Source organism: Neolamprologus brichardi, chromosome 4 (assembly GCF_056152115.1).
Source record: "Neolamprologus brichardi isolate AB-2024 chromosome 4, ASM5615211v1, whole genome shotgun sequence".
NCBI classification, from domain to species: Eukaryota; Metazoa; Chordata; class Actinopteri; order Cichliformes; family Cichlidae; genus Neolamprologus; species Neolamprologus brichardi.
This window is the reverse complement of record NC_142107.1, coordinates 13659136-13675527: the sequence shown is the minus strand read 5'-3', so window position 1 is coordinate 13675527 and position 16392 is coordinate 13659136. Positions and strand designations below refer to the sequence as shown.

The following is a 16392-nucleotide window of genomic DNA, read 5'->3' as shown; positions in this document are numbered from 1 at the left end:
ACATTATTGATACCTTGTAGCCCTGTATGTCTCCATTCTGGGCATCCAGAGGAGGTGGGTCCCACGTAACATCCAGCTGTGTTGCTGTTGAGGACTGGACCACCACATTTTGCGGAGGGGCTGTTGGGACTAGATAAGGGCAGGATTTAAGTAATTGAGCTATTATGTGATATAACTGCTAAAAATTGAATAAAGATAAAGGGTAAGTAGTCTTGCAGACTTGCTGCACAGAGAGAAAAGAAACATACCCGCCTCTCCAACAAACACTTCCTGTGGTGCACTGCTAGGACCCTCCCCCACTGCATTATACACACTGAGACGAATCTCATAGCGTTTGTGTTTACTCAAATCTGCAAGCAGAGAACCCATAGCAGTATTTTAATAGAACAGTTAGGATGAAAGAGTAATAAGAAGTTACTCCGGTGAGAGACAGTCACAGTGATGCCCGTGGCAGAACAATGGAGTGTGAGAATTAAGAAGCATACTGATAAAAAGATGAAGTTGTTGTGGGGACGTGGAAGATTTGTCAGTGATTAAAAAGACGGAAAGCATGCTGAAATAATGACAGGGAAGCCTGGAGAGATTAAAGTCATTTGCACACAGTAAGAAACCGCGGTGGTCCCTTAGTGGCTACAGATGAGTGGGAGGACGGAAGGCACACTTGCTGTAAATTAGTATACAAATGGCATATTTTGTGCAAATAAACTTTCACAGATGACATGCAAACAGATGGAGGGTAATGGAAGAGAGGGGCATAAAGAGAGATACGCGACTTACTATCGAGTTCATACTGGGTGAGCGAGGATTCACTCAAGTTCCTGATGCTGTAGGGAGCTGGAGTTTAAATAGGAAAATAGGGAGGAATAAAAGCGGGTTTAGAAAAATGGCAAAGAGCGCATTTCTGTTTATATATTTTTGGATCGCCCGCAGCATTCGGTGATGCTAGAGCAGCATAATTAAGTGAAGGTATTTAAATAACAGGCAGAAGCTTTCAAAAAGTAGCTAACTCACCAGTAAGATCAGCCCAGTTGGTTGAGGGACTGTTGACTGTGCGGACAGTGAAGCTGCGTACTCTGTCATAGTGTAGCTCCCTGTACCTGACTCTGAACCCCAACAAGACTCCGTTTATATGGTCCTCAGGAGGAGGCTAGGAGGAGAGGAAGTCTGCTTAATGTCCAATCTTAATGATGGCCAATTAATATTAGTTTCTATTCTATTATCCTTCGCAAAATAAAAGAAAGAAAAAGCATTTTCAAGCTACCAACCTACCTGCCATCTGACCAGTACAGAGGTGGTGGTGTGGGGTGTAACAGACAATATTGTTGGTGCTTTGTCTGGAGCTAGAAAAGATAAAAAACCGACAACATTGTGTTACCAATTCAGCATAGCTGTGGAAAGCGATACGGCGTTCAAACAGTGTGGTGGAGAACAGCTCGACAGTAAATACACATACTGTTGACGTAAAGTATTCGCCGCGATAATTCAAAGTCAAAGCTTAAATGTAAAGGCATGCTTTCGCAGTTAGAAACTCAATGGAAAAATCAATAGATAATGTCTCTGTGGTGCGTGCTGGGTTAGTCACAAATTCTTACCATCCTGTAGCGTAGTGATGGCTTCACTCTCCTCACAGTATTCACTGTCTCCAATGTCATTGGTGGCTTTAACACGGAACTGGTAAGAAGTAAATGGCTTTAACCTTGAGGGAGAGAAGAAAGCATGTATATGTCACACAGAGCTACTAACAATAATAAGGGTAATGCAGTTATTAAAGCAGACTTTTGTGTTTACCTGTCCACTATATAGGAGTTTGTTTCATGACTGACTGATGCAGAGTGAACAGTCCAGTTGCTGTCTGGAAGCTCTCTGTACTGGACTGTATAGTAACGAACTGGGGACAAGCCATCGCTGCCTGGTTCCCATGACAACAGCACTCTGCGAGCCTGGACTTCCTCTTGAGGCACTGTGGGACGGCTCGTGGGCTGGGGTCGAGCTAAAGGGCACAGACAGACACACACGGTCCCTCTCAGCCTTAATATTTAGAGGTGGATCATTTAAATAATACATTTTAGCTGCAGCATTTTACACTAACCTCTCTTCTCTGTTGTGACCACCAGAGCCTCAGCAGCCTCCCCCCAACCCTTGCGTGTTTGAGCAGTGAGCCGGAATACATAAACCATCTCTGGTTTCAGTCCAGCTGCTGTGTACTGTCGTGCACTGGGGCTCAGCACATCTACGGTGGCAGCATTGCTATTTGAAGAGTTTCTTCTGAATGTGATCTGATAAGCTAAGAAGACAAACTCATATCAAAATAAAGTCATGCATAGAAAGGGATAAGCAAGAAGAACAAATTGGCTCCAGTGCAAAATCAAACCAGAGGAGATGGGGAAATTTGAAGGGCAATTCCACTCTTGGTCAAATTCTTTTTTTAAATCATGGCTTAAGACTTAAGGCTCTTTTTCCCCCCTGATTTCTATGAAATTTAATTTGGGACACTCCAGAACTGAAGCTGAGCTGTAAGTTTTTATTTTTCTGTTTAATTTGTCTTTTTTATTTTAGCTGATTTTCATCTTCTCGTATATTTTACTCATGTTACATCCCATTAATTTGTGTCTTTTTATTGCCTTCTATGTCTTTTATAGCTTTGCTTAATGTCTTTAATATATCATTCACTGCCCTTTATAACTCCTACATATTGAAAGCTGTTATAAAAATAAAATTCCACTGCCTTGACTAGCCTTGACTTTCTCTCCCAATGCTATCAAAGTCTATAGCAGAAGTTCTGCTTATTGTAAACTCACCCAGTATAATTCCATTAGGCTGTGCAGGAGGTTGCCAGATAAGCCTAACAGAGGTGGTTCTGACTTCTGGGAACAAGATGCCAACTGGAGGGCCTGGTACTGTCACAGCAAATGAAAAATCATTAGGCAAGAATATCATACATAACAGAAATCCAGTGATTTAAGAAAAGCAAATGTATACATTTGAAAAAAGAACATTATTGATATTACATTTGTTTAGAGATGAAACATGAACAGCTTCAGCTACAGCAGAAAGGTTAAAGTTGCTTGGAAAAGTTAATTTACCATCATCCAAAGTCCTCTCTAGAATGGACGGCGAGCTGCACCTTCCGTCTCCGATTCGTGTGAAGGCTAATACCTGGATCTCATAGAGGACATACTTGCCCAGACCAGTTAGCTGGATACTATGACTGGTGTTTCCCTCTACTGTCCAGAAATCTGGAGCTGTGTCTGAGTCCTTCTCCTTATAAACAACCTGAAAGATGCAGAATATTTTACACAATGACTTTAGGAGTATTAGTACTTAGAAGCACATTATTTATATGAATTTTACTCTGAAATCTGTTTCAATTTCAGACAAACAGTCAGAGCTGTTACCTTATAGCCCAAGATGAGTCCATTGCGGTCAGTCTCTTGGACCTCTCCCCACCGCACCAATATGCTGCTGGAGGTGGTGGCGAATGCTGAGACATTGGTGGGGCCGCTGGAGGGGACTGCAGCAGAAGATAAAGGAGGACATTTAAAGGACTTCAATGACATTTATGTGATTTATGTTGCCATAGGATATTTATTTTCTCACCAGACTCCCTTGTCCTGCAGTGGACTGGCTGACTCCATGGTCCAGAGCCAATACCGTTGATGGCCTGAACTCTGACCTCATACTCTGTCCATTCTTCCAAGTCCTCTATGGTGAACTCCCTCTCTAGGCGGTCCATTATGACGTGAGAAAGGACACCCCCTTTAGTTCCGGCTTTGGCGTACTGGATGCGATACCCAACCAGATCTGGATTGCCATTGTACTCCCACTCTGGAAGAGGCTAAGATGATTTTGTTTTGTTGCTGTTTTTATATCCACAGTTCAAGCAAGATCAATAGAAATTTCATCATAATTGACAGTAGGTATAATGTACATAATTTACAGTAGGTACAAAGTGTTGCCATAACAACAAGAATTAGTTTGAATTGCAGGGATTAGCTTAGATTTTAAAATGCAATAATGTTTTAAGAAAACTGCAGAACTTTAAATCAGGAACTACAGGTTCATATTTAGGCTACAAGTCTTGAAAAGCAATTAAAATGTAGTTGCTTAGCAGGGCATAAATATAGCTTTTCGGATTTTTAAAAATATATTATTACTGAAATGCAACAATATTCTTCCAATCACTTTCACTTAACTTTGTCTGTCACTACTAATAAGATTAACATAGATCAATTATTTGAGAATAGCATCTATCACGAGCACTTGCAAACATCATATGTTTGCAAGTGCTTAAATGCACTGAACATAAGGAGCTGTAGTTTTTAAATTAGCGTGGTCCTGATTCATAGATGCTTCTATGCCACGGCCATGAAGTGAGCCACAAAATTTTTACGACAGTTTAACACTCAGCTTGTGAAAGGAGGTCACGATCAGTGAGCTATGTCATCAATTTGTAGAGCCTATTACCCAGCTGACACCTATTTGCTGGTATATCTACCTTTTTTAATCCTTTTAAGGAGCTGCAGGAATGCCACGAGTCTCTGTGTCTCAGTGCTTATGTGACACCACGGTGACGCAAAGAGAACCACGCTGACACAGAAATTAGCCATAACCAAGGACATAGTGCATGTGGCTTTCTGAACCATTGTAAATATCATCTCCTTTATTTATTCATCATATAACAGAATCCAGAGAAGAGCAGCAAATTTGCAGAAGCGAAAAAAAACAACAACATAAAAAAGGTTTCTAAACTAAAGCTTTTGAAAACAGGTTTATTTATTTTAAACTGTCAAAGTAATCATTTTATTGCATACTTTTTATTATGTGATTTTTTTTCCCCACAATTTTTATGGGACCTTAAGTTGGATAAGCGATTAAAGTAAATGGATGGATGAGTTTTTATGTCCTTCACCAAAATCAGATTTTTACAAAGCTTATCTTAATAATTTTAACAACCCAAGGGCATTTTCACAATTCTGTCTTATCCCAACCATACTTTCCAACATTTCCAGAAGAAAAAAAAAAGTAATTTAAAAATAGCCTTTACATGGTGCATGCAAAAACATGCTAAAATCTACATATCCAAAATTGAGTCCTGACCTAATAATATCTGATGAAACTCAATAAACTTCCGACTGACTGAATTGGGACCAATGTGAAATGAAGGGTGGCTTACCACCCAGCGAAGCCACAGGCTGGTCTCACTAGCTGTGCGCAGGGTGACATTTGCTGGGGCGATGTCTGGAGGGGCCTGCAGGGTCTGGATCTTTCTGGACGGCTGACTTGGAGGACTTGTGCCCACGATGTTTACCTGACGCATTCGGAACCTGCAACAAAGGAAGCCAGATAACTGTGGATAACAGTGTGGATAAACTGGTGTTAATTATGATACAGAGGATTAGAACTAATCTGTTACAGGTCTGATGAAATGGGACTTTAATGATGTCCAAAAACAAAGTTGGTCAATGTAGCAAAAGGGAACAGGATCTTTTTATGAGCAGAGTTAAAGGCTAAAATAATTCCTAATCTAACATTAGACAGGAGAGACAGTTGATTTTCTGTGTGTGGAGGGTGCGCAGTGGTTTGATGCGTGTGCACTCACCTGTAGTAAGTATAAGGGTTCAGGTCCAGAACCTCCAGTGATCTAGCATCAGGTTCATTAGCCAGCTGCTGAACCATTAGCCACTCTTCATTCTCTCCAATTATACCAATCTAAAATGCATAGGGAAATGGAATGGTATCAGCAGCTGAACAAATGAAACAAAAATGACAGTTCAACCTAAGCATGAAAATAAAGATAAATACAATAATCTTAAAATGTCTAACTAAATCATACCTGAGCTTCAACCTGCCAACGGGAAATGGATGTTTTGCCATCATAACCAGGTTTGAACTGGAGAGTAACAGAGCGGGGGCCGATGTTGGAGATGGCTAAATTGGTTGGAGGGCCAGGCAGCTCTGTAGTGAAGAATTGAGGAGAAATCAAATGAACACTTGAATAGTAGTAATTGAATTGTTCATAGAATTTAGAGGTTGCTGAACAGAAATCCGCTCAGTAAAATTACTGTTCTAGTGTCTACCGAGTACTAATCGTTCAACTACTCAGTAAAGGCCTGACCTGGGGGTACACCAGAGGAAATAGTGGAAGCAGAGAGCTGGCCTTGGCCCTTGGAGGTCATGGCTGCCACCTGGATGGTGTAAGTAGTGAGAGGAGTGAGCCCCGTAACCTTGTACTCCTGAGTCAGGTTGGGCAAATAATGGGTTACTCTGGTATTTGTCCTGTTGAACTCCTCCCAGGAGATGCGATAACCTGAAAGCGGTGGGGAATTACCAAACAGTTACGCAGTAATCACAGTTTTATATCTTGGTGACTTCAAACAGTGGACAACGCAAAGGGACATAATCATGTTATATAGTCATCTTTAATGGTTACCTGTGAGAATACCATTTTTCTCTTGTGGCTCCTTCCAACTAACTTTTAGAGAGGTGTCCAATATGTCAGTGAAACTAAGGTGTCCCACTGCACCAGGGGCTATAAAAACACAATAAAAACAAATAGTGTATGAGTAGGACAACAGCCTGGCACATAATGATCTTTAAATACCAAAATAACTTCCTGAACAGGGACACATACTATCCTCATGTGTGCGTAACCGCTGAGGCGGACTGCGGGGACCGTCTCCCGGAGTAGTGAAGCATAATACTGAAGTGTAGTATTCTGTGAACCTTTTAAGGCCTGCTATATAGCCAATGTGAACGCTGTCCTGAAAGTTGGGGCGCACTGTAACCACAGCGACTTCGTTGGGCCGACTTGGTTCCCAGGCCAAAAGCTGGAAATTGAATAACAGGAGATGTTATTGTGGACATTTTGGGTACCGAAGATTTTTTTAGAATTTATCAAGTGAGTTCAAAAAAATCTGACTGATAGTGCTTGTATACTGTAACAACAATGCCCTTCTTGACCACCAGAGTGCACCAGTTTACAGAAAGGAGCTGCTCACCTTATATCCCTGGTTGATTCCATTGATAAACTGCGGGCTCGGGGCAGTCCAGGTAAAGCGCACAGTAGTGGAGTTGACAGCCTCGGCTTGTACATTTCCTGGTGGCACAGTGGGCACTGATCCAGAGGAAGTAAAAAAAAAACATTAAGAGGTGCAGGCAGGGTGAAAGATTAAGGTAGAGGGAGAGAGGGGCAGACAGATAAGCAAAGAAAGAGAGAAAAATGGGAATAGTGATGAGACATGGAAGGAAAAGCCTACAAGAGGCGCTTTCAGACCAACCTCATTTAGAGCGTGAGAATCAGGCTCAGAGAATTTTTATTTTTGCTCATTTGGGGAGGTAAGAACATGCCAATCACACCAGGTGTGAAAGCAGTTGCCTCAGGCAGCTTCCAGGTGAACCCTGCAGCAGTTTGTTTGAAGCGAGCATGCCACTCTGATGTAACACCGGAAAACAGTCAGGGAGTTGCACATTAATGAAGCTGACTGGCCGGTACTGGTCCTCCTGTCCTTGTGCATTTCTTAATTCTCTTGTATTGAAATTCAGAGCATAACCTGCTCTTCTGCTCTTCTGTCTTTAATGGCACGAATGATGGAAACATCCAATTAACGAGAGCTCAGCTAAACATGTTCGCTGCTCGTGTTCACTAACAATGACACGGATGATGAAACCCTTTTTACATTTTTTGCAAGTGAAGAGAAAAGGGAAATAAAATTGCGACATATGCTATGCTTTCCAGGTTTCGTAGTTTTGCTAATTCGCCACAGCACGGTTGTGCTTCTCCAGAAATCGGGCACATTTGTTTAATTGCAGATGCAACGGATTCTGAGCTGGACTCGATCATTAACGGACTAATTGATCAGGCATTACGCAAAATATGTGCACAAGTTTCCAAGGTTTTAAGATTAGTTGCGCCAGACAGATTCCCTCATTTCAAAATAAAGGTTTGTCGTTAGACAAAACAAAGCATTCCAAGAGACAGCTTGTATTCATCTCAAAGACACATGTAGGGCTCATTACACAAATGAACAATATTTATACAAAGGGCTATGTATGGAAGAATGCAAAGAGGAAACTGAGGGAGAAATGAGAAAGCACTTGAAGAGCAGTGTTTCTTAAAATAAACAAAAGGCATGTGCTGCTGAAGCTGCACAATTATAATCATAACTAAGACAGACACAAGAGCTCTGTGTATTTATTTCCATACTATAGGAACAAACTAAGAGCCTGCTCTCACTCTCTTTTACGCTACCTGACATTTAGACTTGAAAAGAGTGTAACAGACTAGTAATGCAAAAACCCGAGCGCCTGTAAAATCCAAAGAAGTCAAAAATAACTTCTGAATTTTCCTTGGATAACTGTTTCTTAGCAGGAAATGGAACATATGATGAAATGTGAACCCTCCCAGTTTTCTTATGGATGCTCAAGGGAATATTTATTGAGCATGGTGCAGAGATCTCTGTTCATGTAATGGATTTACCACGACAGGCATCCAGAGATATGTGTTAAGCCTGTCAGAGCTTTATATACAAAGGAATTTAAAATCACATTGAACGTCAGCACAGTGCATCTGAATCGGAAGGCGTTTGGTGAAGTATAGAAGGAACATTTCTAGACATACTGTCATCTACGGATTGACTTTGACTGGCAGCATTGATGACATCTTTAAATCTTAAAGTAAAAACTCAGATTAACCTTTCAACACGCTAACACAAAAGCTGGAATCTACAAAAAGTCAGCGTGTTACTGTGTTACAACGTCACGTTGGAAAAAAATATGAAGCCAGATTTCCAAAAGCTAAACATCTAAAAGCTTGTTCCCTTTAGATCTGCTGCCACAAAGGCAAAAACAGATTTTGCTAATTTGACTTTTATCCTCTGAAGATTTTGAGCAGACAGGGAAACAAGAAGCCTAAGGTGTTGGAATCAGTAGGCGTGTCGAAATATGTAGCTGTATGACACCGAGGAAAGTTCACAATATGTGTTCTAATTACACTACTCAGCATGTACAATGAGAAAAGAAGCCAACCGAGACAGGTTCCCTCTGCAAAAATCAAAAGATATGTCATATATCTGACACTCATCATCACTCAATAGTTTATATGCAGAAACAATTAAATCTGTGCTGAGAAAAACAACCAAAGTCTTTGGGCTGTCAAAATAAAGGTTATACTTATGGAGACTGGGATGTCTGCAATCAGTTAACCTAATCTCACTAACTGCATGTCTTTGGATTGTAGGAGGAAGTTTAAGTCCCTGGAGACAACCTATGCAGACATGAGGAGAACAAGCAAACTACCCATAGAAACGTTGCCGATTCAAAACTACAACCCTCTTTGGACCTTGTTGTGAGGCAACAGTGCTAATCATAGCGCTGTTCCTGCTGCCACTACTGTATAACATATTATTATTATTATAAAAACCAACCAACCAACCAACAAACAAACACATTCTAAAATAAAAAAATAAGGACAAATACAAAAATCTGGTAACTATGAAACTTTTCTTTTAACTGTTGCAGTCAGAACAAATTCTGAATAACAGCATGCATTTTAATGGGGGCACTCAGTAAAAAAGACACACATTTTCAAAGAAAAAATATATATTTAAAAGGTAGTAAGCATGTGTTACGCATAACCATACAGAGATATGTGATAAAAATAAGCAAGGACAAAATTAATGAATCTAGATAAATCTCAACCCCCAAACTAAAAGTTAAGTAAAAGCCTGGGCTGAAGTATCTGATGAAGCTTATGGGCTCATAGCTGTATACAGTGTTTATCGCAGCATTTATTAAGACTAAAAATAAGCAGCGTCGAAAGGAAAATAGCGCTTACTTATGACTTGTCATGCCTTTTACAGACCTTTTTGCTGCTCTGTGCTGAATGCTGATTTATGACTCAAGATAGGAAACAGAAATAAAAGATATAGTGGCTGTACTCTTTAAAATGTGTACACATCACCATTTCAGTGGTAAATAAAAAAATGAAAACATGATTGCATGATTGATAACTCTTAATTTGACATCAAAGACAGATAAATGTGTCAAGTTTCATGTTTCAAGCTTAATTTTAAGTAAAAAGGGAAACTTTGAAACCCACAGCGTGATGCCTGCAGACACTGATTAACTTGAGCCCTGCTTTTACTATAATATTGTCTGTTTGCTACTCTCACCTCCTTGCAGAGTCCATTCAGTGACTTTGTTGCTGTAGGTGCCCCGGCCTGCTCCATTGTACGCTGCCACCTCAATCTCGTAGTTGGTCCAGATGATGAGGTCCTCCAGGAGCAAACTTGTTTGGTCTGGGTTTGTGATGTTTTTCATCTGACAATCAACTGGAAGCCCAGACAGACAGTACCTGAGAGCAGAGTAATTGAAGGATAGAGAAAGACAGAAAGACAAGGACCGCACAGACCATTCAATTCAGTTCAGTTTTATTTATACAGCAACCAAATCACAACAACAGTCGCCTCAAGGCACTTTACATTGTAAAGACCTTACAATAATAGAGAGAAAATCAGACCACCCTGTGACCAAGCACTTGGTGACAGTGGAAATGAAAAAAAAAAACTTTAAAAGGAAGAAACCTCTGGCAGAGCCATGCTCAGAGAGGGACAGCCATCTGCTGTGACTAGTTGGGGGTGAGGAAAAAAGGAGATTAATAACTAATAATTAAACACAAAGTGTTATATAAACAAATAGAAAGTGAAAAGAGGTGAGAAGAAGAAGAAATACTGAATCCATAATGGAAACCCCACAGTAGCCTAGGCTTATTGCAAGCATTCAGGCTCACCTGATCCTGTCCTAAGTCTAATCTTAAAAAAAGAGAGGATGTCTCCTATATCCAAACTGGGAGCTGGTTCCACAGAAGAGGGGCCTGAAACATGAAGGCTCTCTTTTATTTTACTTTTAAATATCCACAAGTGTATTAGGGAATATCAAGTAAACCAGCAGTCTGAGAGGGAAGTGGTTTTTCAAGGCGATATAGTACTGAGGTTTTTAGAATAAGATTGGGTCTGACAATTCAAGACTTTGTATGTGAAAAAAAGGTTTTTAAATTAGATTCTGGATTTAGCAAGGACAACATGAAGACAAGCTAAAATGGGAAAAAAATGGTCTCTCTTTCTAGCCCTGTCAGTCCTCATGCTCCAGCATTCTGGATCAACCGAAGGCTTTCAGGGAGTAGACAGAACACAATAAACATATATTAGGATTTTACTGGCATTTTTTTGCCAATAGCGAGGGACTGAGAGCAGTAAGAGTATGAAGAAAAAAAATCATGCAGAGCCGTTATAAAATGGGTACAAAAAGAGAGGTGACAACAGATGGATGTAGAAGAAGGTATTTAATTTGCACCAATTATTCTACAGACACAGTGAGCAAGAATGAAGCAAAATGGAAAGGGAGAAAGGGGACTGACATAACAGTTATTATCGCATCTGAATGGCACAGGGCCAGACAGGCACCTATCCTTGGACAAAAAAAGAGAGAGAGAGAGAAACAGGCAGGTTGTCATGGTCTTTTTACCTGATGATGTAGCCCTGGAGTGGACCATTTTGATGACTCTCAGGGGGTGGCTGCCATTGGATCATGATGGACTGATTTGTGCGGCCGCTTGCGATGACTGTCTGCGGGGGGGCGCTGGGAGGTTCTTCGGGGAGAGTTAGTCTGCAGCGAGGAGCAAGGAGAAAAGAAAGAATAAAGGAGAGGTAAAAGCAGAGACAAAGTGAAGCCGTGCATTAATTATCCTGGGTTTCTGCATATTTCTATTCCATTTCATCATAGACATCAAAACATAATAAAGACTGCTTTTTGTGTTTTTTTCAGAACGCCATAAAGGAAAGTTGGGTTAAGTGTTGCTGTGTCTTTGTCCAAAACATATTCTCTATAATACTGTCCGCAGAGGGACAGCTTGCTGTGGCATGAAAAAAGATCAAAGAGGCCTTGGTAAAAAATGGAGCAGCACAATGGAGAGACAGGGCGAGTGAGCGAAAGATATAAAAGAACAAGAAAGAGAGATCCAGGCAGACTTTTCCCTTAAGTCAATTTAAGATGACATCTTGATTTCTTCCCAGTGCACCGGAGCACTGCTCTGGAGGAGATAAAGCAGAGTGTTTAGGATCAAAGAGGTGTGCCAGAGAGATGCCTCAGAAAAGCCCTGCACTCACTGACGCTCAGTCACCCTCCTGTGGTGCATTCTTGTCTGGGCAGATTCGCACTGGAATTTGGCTCCGCGAAAGTGTGTGGTTTGAGGAGGGTCTTTCTGCAGTTAGAAAAAAAAAAATCCAATGGGTTGCGTTGATGCGCGCAAGGTCAGACAGTAGTGTGCATAGGTGAATAGTGATGAGCTAAGAATGTGTGTGAGAGTGCGCGGAGGTGGGCCTGCATGTTTATGACAGCTTCTTCTTCCTAGTCAAGAAAATTCACTTGAGATTTGAGTCTGTGTTGAGCTCTGCCACTTTCAAGCCTCTCTGTATTTTACTCATGAAGTATGGCAAAGGAAGTTAATAGGAGGGAGCGAGACGAAGCTGGGTCAGCGCACCCATCAAGTCTTCACAAAGCGCAATTTCAGCTCATTCACAGTTTTATCTTGAAAAGGCCCATCCTGAAGCCGCCTCATCTCTCCCTCACTCCCAGAGGAATGAAGACCAAAAAGTGGACTTACAGGAAATAATCACAGGATTTTCTATTGAACTGCCAAGACGAGCGGGGAAGAACGGCTTGTTCCAGAACAGTAAAAGCCCTCCAAAGTGCAACGCTTGTCTCACGGCCAGTGTACACATTAAAAAACACAGTCTACGAGCAATATTCTTAACATTCAGGAGATGCATAACAGCTAAGTGCAGCACCCACCGGTCAGTCTCTTTGCTGAACTGGCCTCTGCCCACGTCATTTACGGCACACAGGCGGAACTGGTATGAACGCGCCGGGATGAGGCCACCAACAGTAACCCCAGTAGACTCTGGCTCAATGTTGGCCAGCAGCACTGTCCAAGGCGCATCTGAGATAGAGAGGACACACATAAAGATAAAGCTGTGAGTAGTAGCTAGGGAATGATGAATGACCTTGTGAGGTCATTAAGACTCTTGAGAAAAAAAACCCTCTCTCCACCACTTGCGAACTGAAATTTAAATCCATTGTTATTTCTGACTATCACTGCACACCACTGTTTCATTTTTTCAGTAATAATAGTGCAGCTACTGATAAGAGACAAATAATTTATTTTGCATAAAGTCCCTCTAAATATCAAATTGCAATTCAATTATCCAAAACCCAGATCCCATCTGCATCCTCAGATTCATTTTCCTTATAATGAGTTGTCATCTACTCAGTTAGCCTGAGCTTCGATGAGAAATGGTTGAGCAATTTAGTCTCAGTAGGTGAAAACATTCCCACTTCTTTGATTTTATCAAGTGAAAGGAAGATAAGAGTATTGGACAGCAACACAATTTGGTCTCCCTGTTCATTTATAAGGAAACGCACAAGTGAGGCAATTGAGTTATACAGATTGAGGAATGTATGAGAGTGTGCAACTGCCAATTTTAGATACACAATTGAAATGTAATATAATAGGAGGGATTGAAAATTAGTGTTCCCTTTGAGAACAAACTAGCAATATCACCTTCGAAATTACTAATAAAACTATTACATTTGTGAGTTTGCATTAGGTGTGCGTGGTTAAAGGTGATAGAGGTGCTTGGTGGAAAAACTCACTGTTTTCTGAGACCTCCAGGATGTAGCGGATAAGGGGGCTGTTGCCATCGAAGGCCTGGGCCCACGTTAGGTTGATGGCCCTCTTCTCTGTGGTACTCAGAACTGCTACTGGGTTTTCTGGAGCATGAGGTAACTGCCTGTACGTGTAAATGTGGGTGAGAGGGAACAAGTGATAAGAGAAATAGAATCAGACAAGAAGGCAGAAAATAACAGAACTGAACAGTTAGAGTGAGAGTGAGGCATTGTAAATATTCGAGGGGTTTGATGGATTAGAGAGGAGAGCAGTGATAAACCACAACAGTGGAGAAAACATCCATCCATCATGTCCTGGTTGCATGTAAAAAAAAAAAAATACAGAGGAAAAAAAACAACTAAAAACAGCACGATAAGACTGGGGAGACATTGGGTAAATATGCAAACCTGACTCGGAGGTGGGCGCTGCGAGAGTCATTGCCACCCACCGAGGTCACCCTGCAGGTATATGTTCCAATGTCACCCGACCACGTTTGGGAGATGTGCAGGGTCCCGTCAGGATCCAGACGCAAACGCGGGGACGTGTTCACGTCAATCACAGTGCCGCTCTTCTCCCACACATGTCTGAAAGCACGTGCGTGAGAACGTAACTATGTTACCCACGAAAAAACAGACACACACATACGCAAACTTGAACACTTTACAGTTACAGCAAATTTGTTTGCCCTTTATGAGTTCATGTGCCAAACACAGAAGGCGCTAGCAACAACGAAAAGCGCTACAAAGCTGGCAGCAAAGTGCTTGGATCAGAAAAATCTCTCTCTGTGTCACTCATGCAGCACGCAACTTATCATCTGCGGATTTCGCTCCTCGTTATTTAACCCACCCGCACATATGGACACCCCCCATTACATGCGCACATGCATGCAGGCATGCAAATATTAGGAGCTCCCGTGATTAATAGCGACTATTCGGGCTCTGCAGCTAATCTCCTCTGTGTTGTGTTTAATTAAAGGCGCTGTCTGAAGTTATTACTCTGTTTACATATTCATCTGTTTACCCTGCAATCTGATCAATGTCGTAGGCCCACAGGTGACAGGCTCTCTAATCACTGGGCTCCATAGACATCATTTCACTCCCTCTGAGACAGATGCCTGTACACACACTCTGTCATGCTCAAGACTGTCTAAAGAATGAGGGAAGGCAATGGACTAATTCCTAAATCTGACTCCAAGCATTTCGAATGCTTCCCATAGGAAGTCTTCTAAGGGTGGATAAACACTATGAGATCTCTTGCAGATTTCATAAACTAATTAAGTACAACACTGATGCCCAAGCTTGTTCGCAAGGCTGGGAGTGATTAAAAAATATGGGATGGCCTTGGCTCAGGTAGTAGAACAGGTTGTCTACAGTGCCCATTGTTGACATGATCTCTGTCAACTCCATATGCCAACGTGTCCTTTGGCAAGAAACTAAAATCCAAGGTGATCCTAATGGCATGTTACTGGTGAGTGAACGTATACTGCTCTTTTTGAAAGGTTCTACTTAATTGCACAACATTTACTTACATAAAACGAATGAGGAGTAAGACCGACAAGGAAAGAGAGCATATTCCAAAAGATTACCTTACAGTGACACTGGGATCATGGGTTACACCACAGGTCATAACAGCCTTAGTCCCTTTGATGACACTCTGGTCTTGTGGCGGTTTAGTGATGCGGGTACGTGCTGTGAAAATGCCCAAAGGCTGTTATTCAGAGACTGTTTGATCAGTGAACTGAACAGAGATTACAGGAATTGGTCTCATCTTTCACTCAATATCTCTCTGAAATAGCATAAATTATATTCTATTTTCAGTGGGCAAAGTATTTTGCAAGGTTACAGAGACTGGTAATGTGAATTTATTCACAAAAATGAGTTCACGTGCAAGTCCAAATATCTTGACAATGACCTCTAGGAGAAAAAAAAGCATGTAATTCTTCTAGAATTTAACACGTCATGTATTTAATAATAACAATACCAAAAAAGACATTTTCTTCTTTTATTTTTTCTCATATTCCAAAGGAGACTAGACTAGGTCTCATAGTTTTCAGCAAGTTATACAAGTGTTGAACAATGTAAAAAATAAATAGAGAGATTAAAATAGAATAAGCACATCAATATGTATAAATAGCTTAGATCACACAGTCTTATGGTGTGCTCCAAAAAACTTCTATGCTGTTCTACAGAGAGTGTCCAGTTGCTGTTACGCTTACCCCAGACCAACAGGTCAGCTGAAGCCTCGTCAATGCCCCTCGAGTTACTGGCCATGCACGTGTATGTTCCAGCGTCAGACAGGTGGGAGGGGCTGATTAGTAAGCTGCCCGATTCCAGCAGGGTGAACCTGGGCAGCTGGACCGATCCACTGGCCAAGACACGTTCACCTGCAGGGAAGGGTAGAAGTGATCGATGATATGGGAGAAAGGACGGGGAACAAAAAAAAAGGGGGGGGGGGGGGGGGGAGGGGGGTGTGGGGAAAGAACAAGAGAGATTAAAGTATTGGAGAAATGTCAGGGAAAACAAACAGAAGGGAAAGCAGCACAGCAACAGTAAAGAAATACAGCTTGTTTGGAGAAAATATATATTCTGGGTCTTTTTTATAGCTCTTGTCTAACTGACGAGTCAAAATGCAGCATAATAATCTCCCCAATACCTCATGCTGTTAGCCCACGC

The 16392-nt window shown here is 41.4% G+C and overlaps 1 protein-coding gene across 4 annotated transcripts in view; it reads right to left on the bottom strand.

Annotated features, from left to right (window-relative positions):
• Positions 1–16392, bottom strand: part of sdk2a (sidekick cell adhesion molecule 2a) — an 83988-nt gene that overhangs the window by 9486 nt on the left and 58110 nt on the right. For all 4 annotated transcript variants that reach the window (XM_006791360.3, XM_006791362.3, XM_006791361.3 and 1 more), the window contains exons 11-36: positions 15936–16103; positions 15306–15408; positions 14128–14304; positions 13708–13844; positions 12847–12994; positions 11521–11661; positions 10170–10351; positions 6999–7114; positions 6632–6827; positions 6431–6529; positions 6116–6307; positions 5834–5955; positions 5600–5709; positions 5174–5324; positions 3598–3835; positions 3396–3511; positions 3084–3273; positions 2799–2897; positions 2090–2284; positions 1789–1990; positions 1593–1696; positions 1270–1340; positions 1012–1147; positions 778–834; positions 249–350; positions 14–129 (exon numbers count right to left, since the gene is read on the bottom strand). In XM_006791360.3, the coding sequence (XP_006791423.2) occupies positions 14–129; positions 249–350; positions 778–834; positions 1012–1147; positions 1270–1340; positions 1593–1696; positions 1789–1990; positions 2090–2284; positions 2799–2897; positions 3084–3273; positions 3396–3511; positions 3598–3835; positions 5174–5324; positions 5600–5709; positions 5834–5955; positions 6116–6307; positions 6431–6529; positions 6632–6827; positions 6999–7114; positions 10170–10351; positions 11521–11661; positions 12847–12994; positions 13708–13844; positions 14128–14304; positions 15306–15408; positions 15936–16103 (3668 nt within the window). The remainder of the gene's footprint in view (positions 1–13; positions 130–248; positions 351–777; positions 835–1011; positions 1148–1269; positions 1341–1592; positions 1697–1788; positions 1991–2089; positions 2285–2798; positions 2898–3083; positions 3274–3395; positions 3512–3597; positions 3836–5173; positions 5325–5599; positions 5710–5833; positions 5956–6115; positions 6308–6430; positions 6530–6631; positions 6828–6998; positions 7115–10169; positions 10352–11520; positions 11662–12846; positions 12995–13707; positions 13845–14127; positions 14305–15305; positions 15409–15935; positions 16104–16392) is intronic.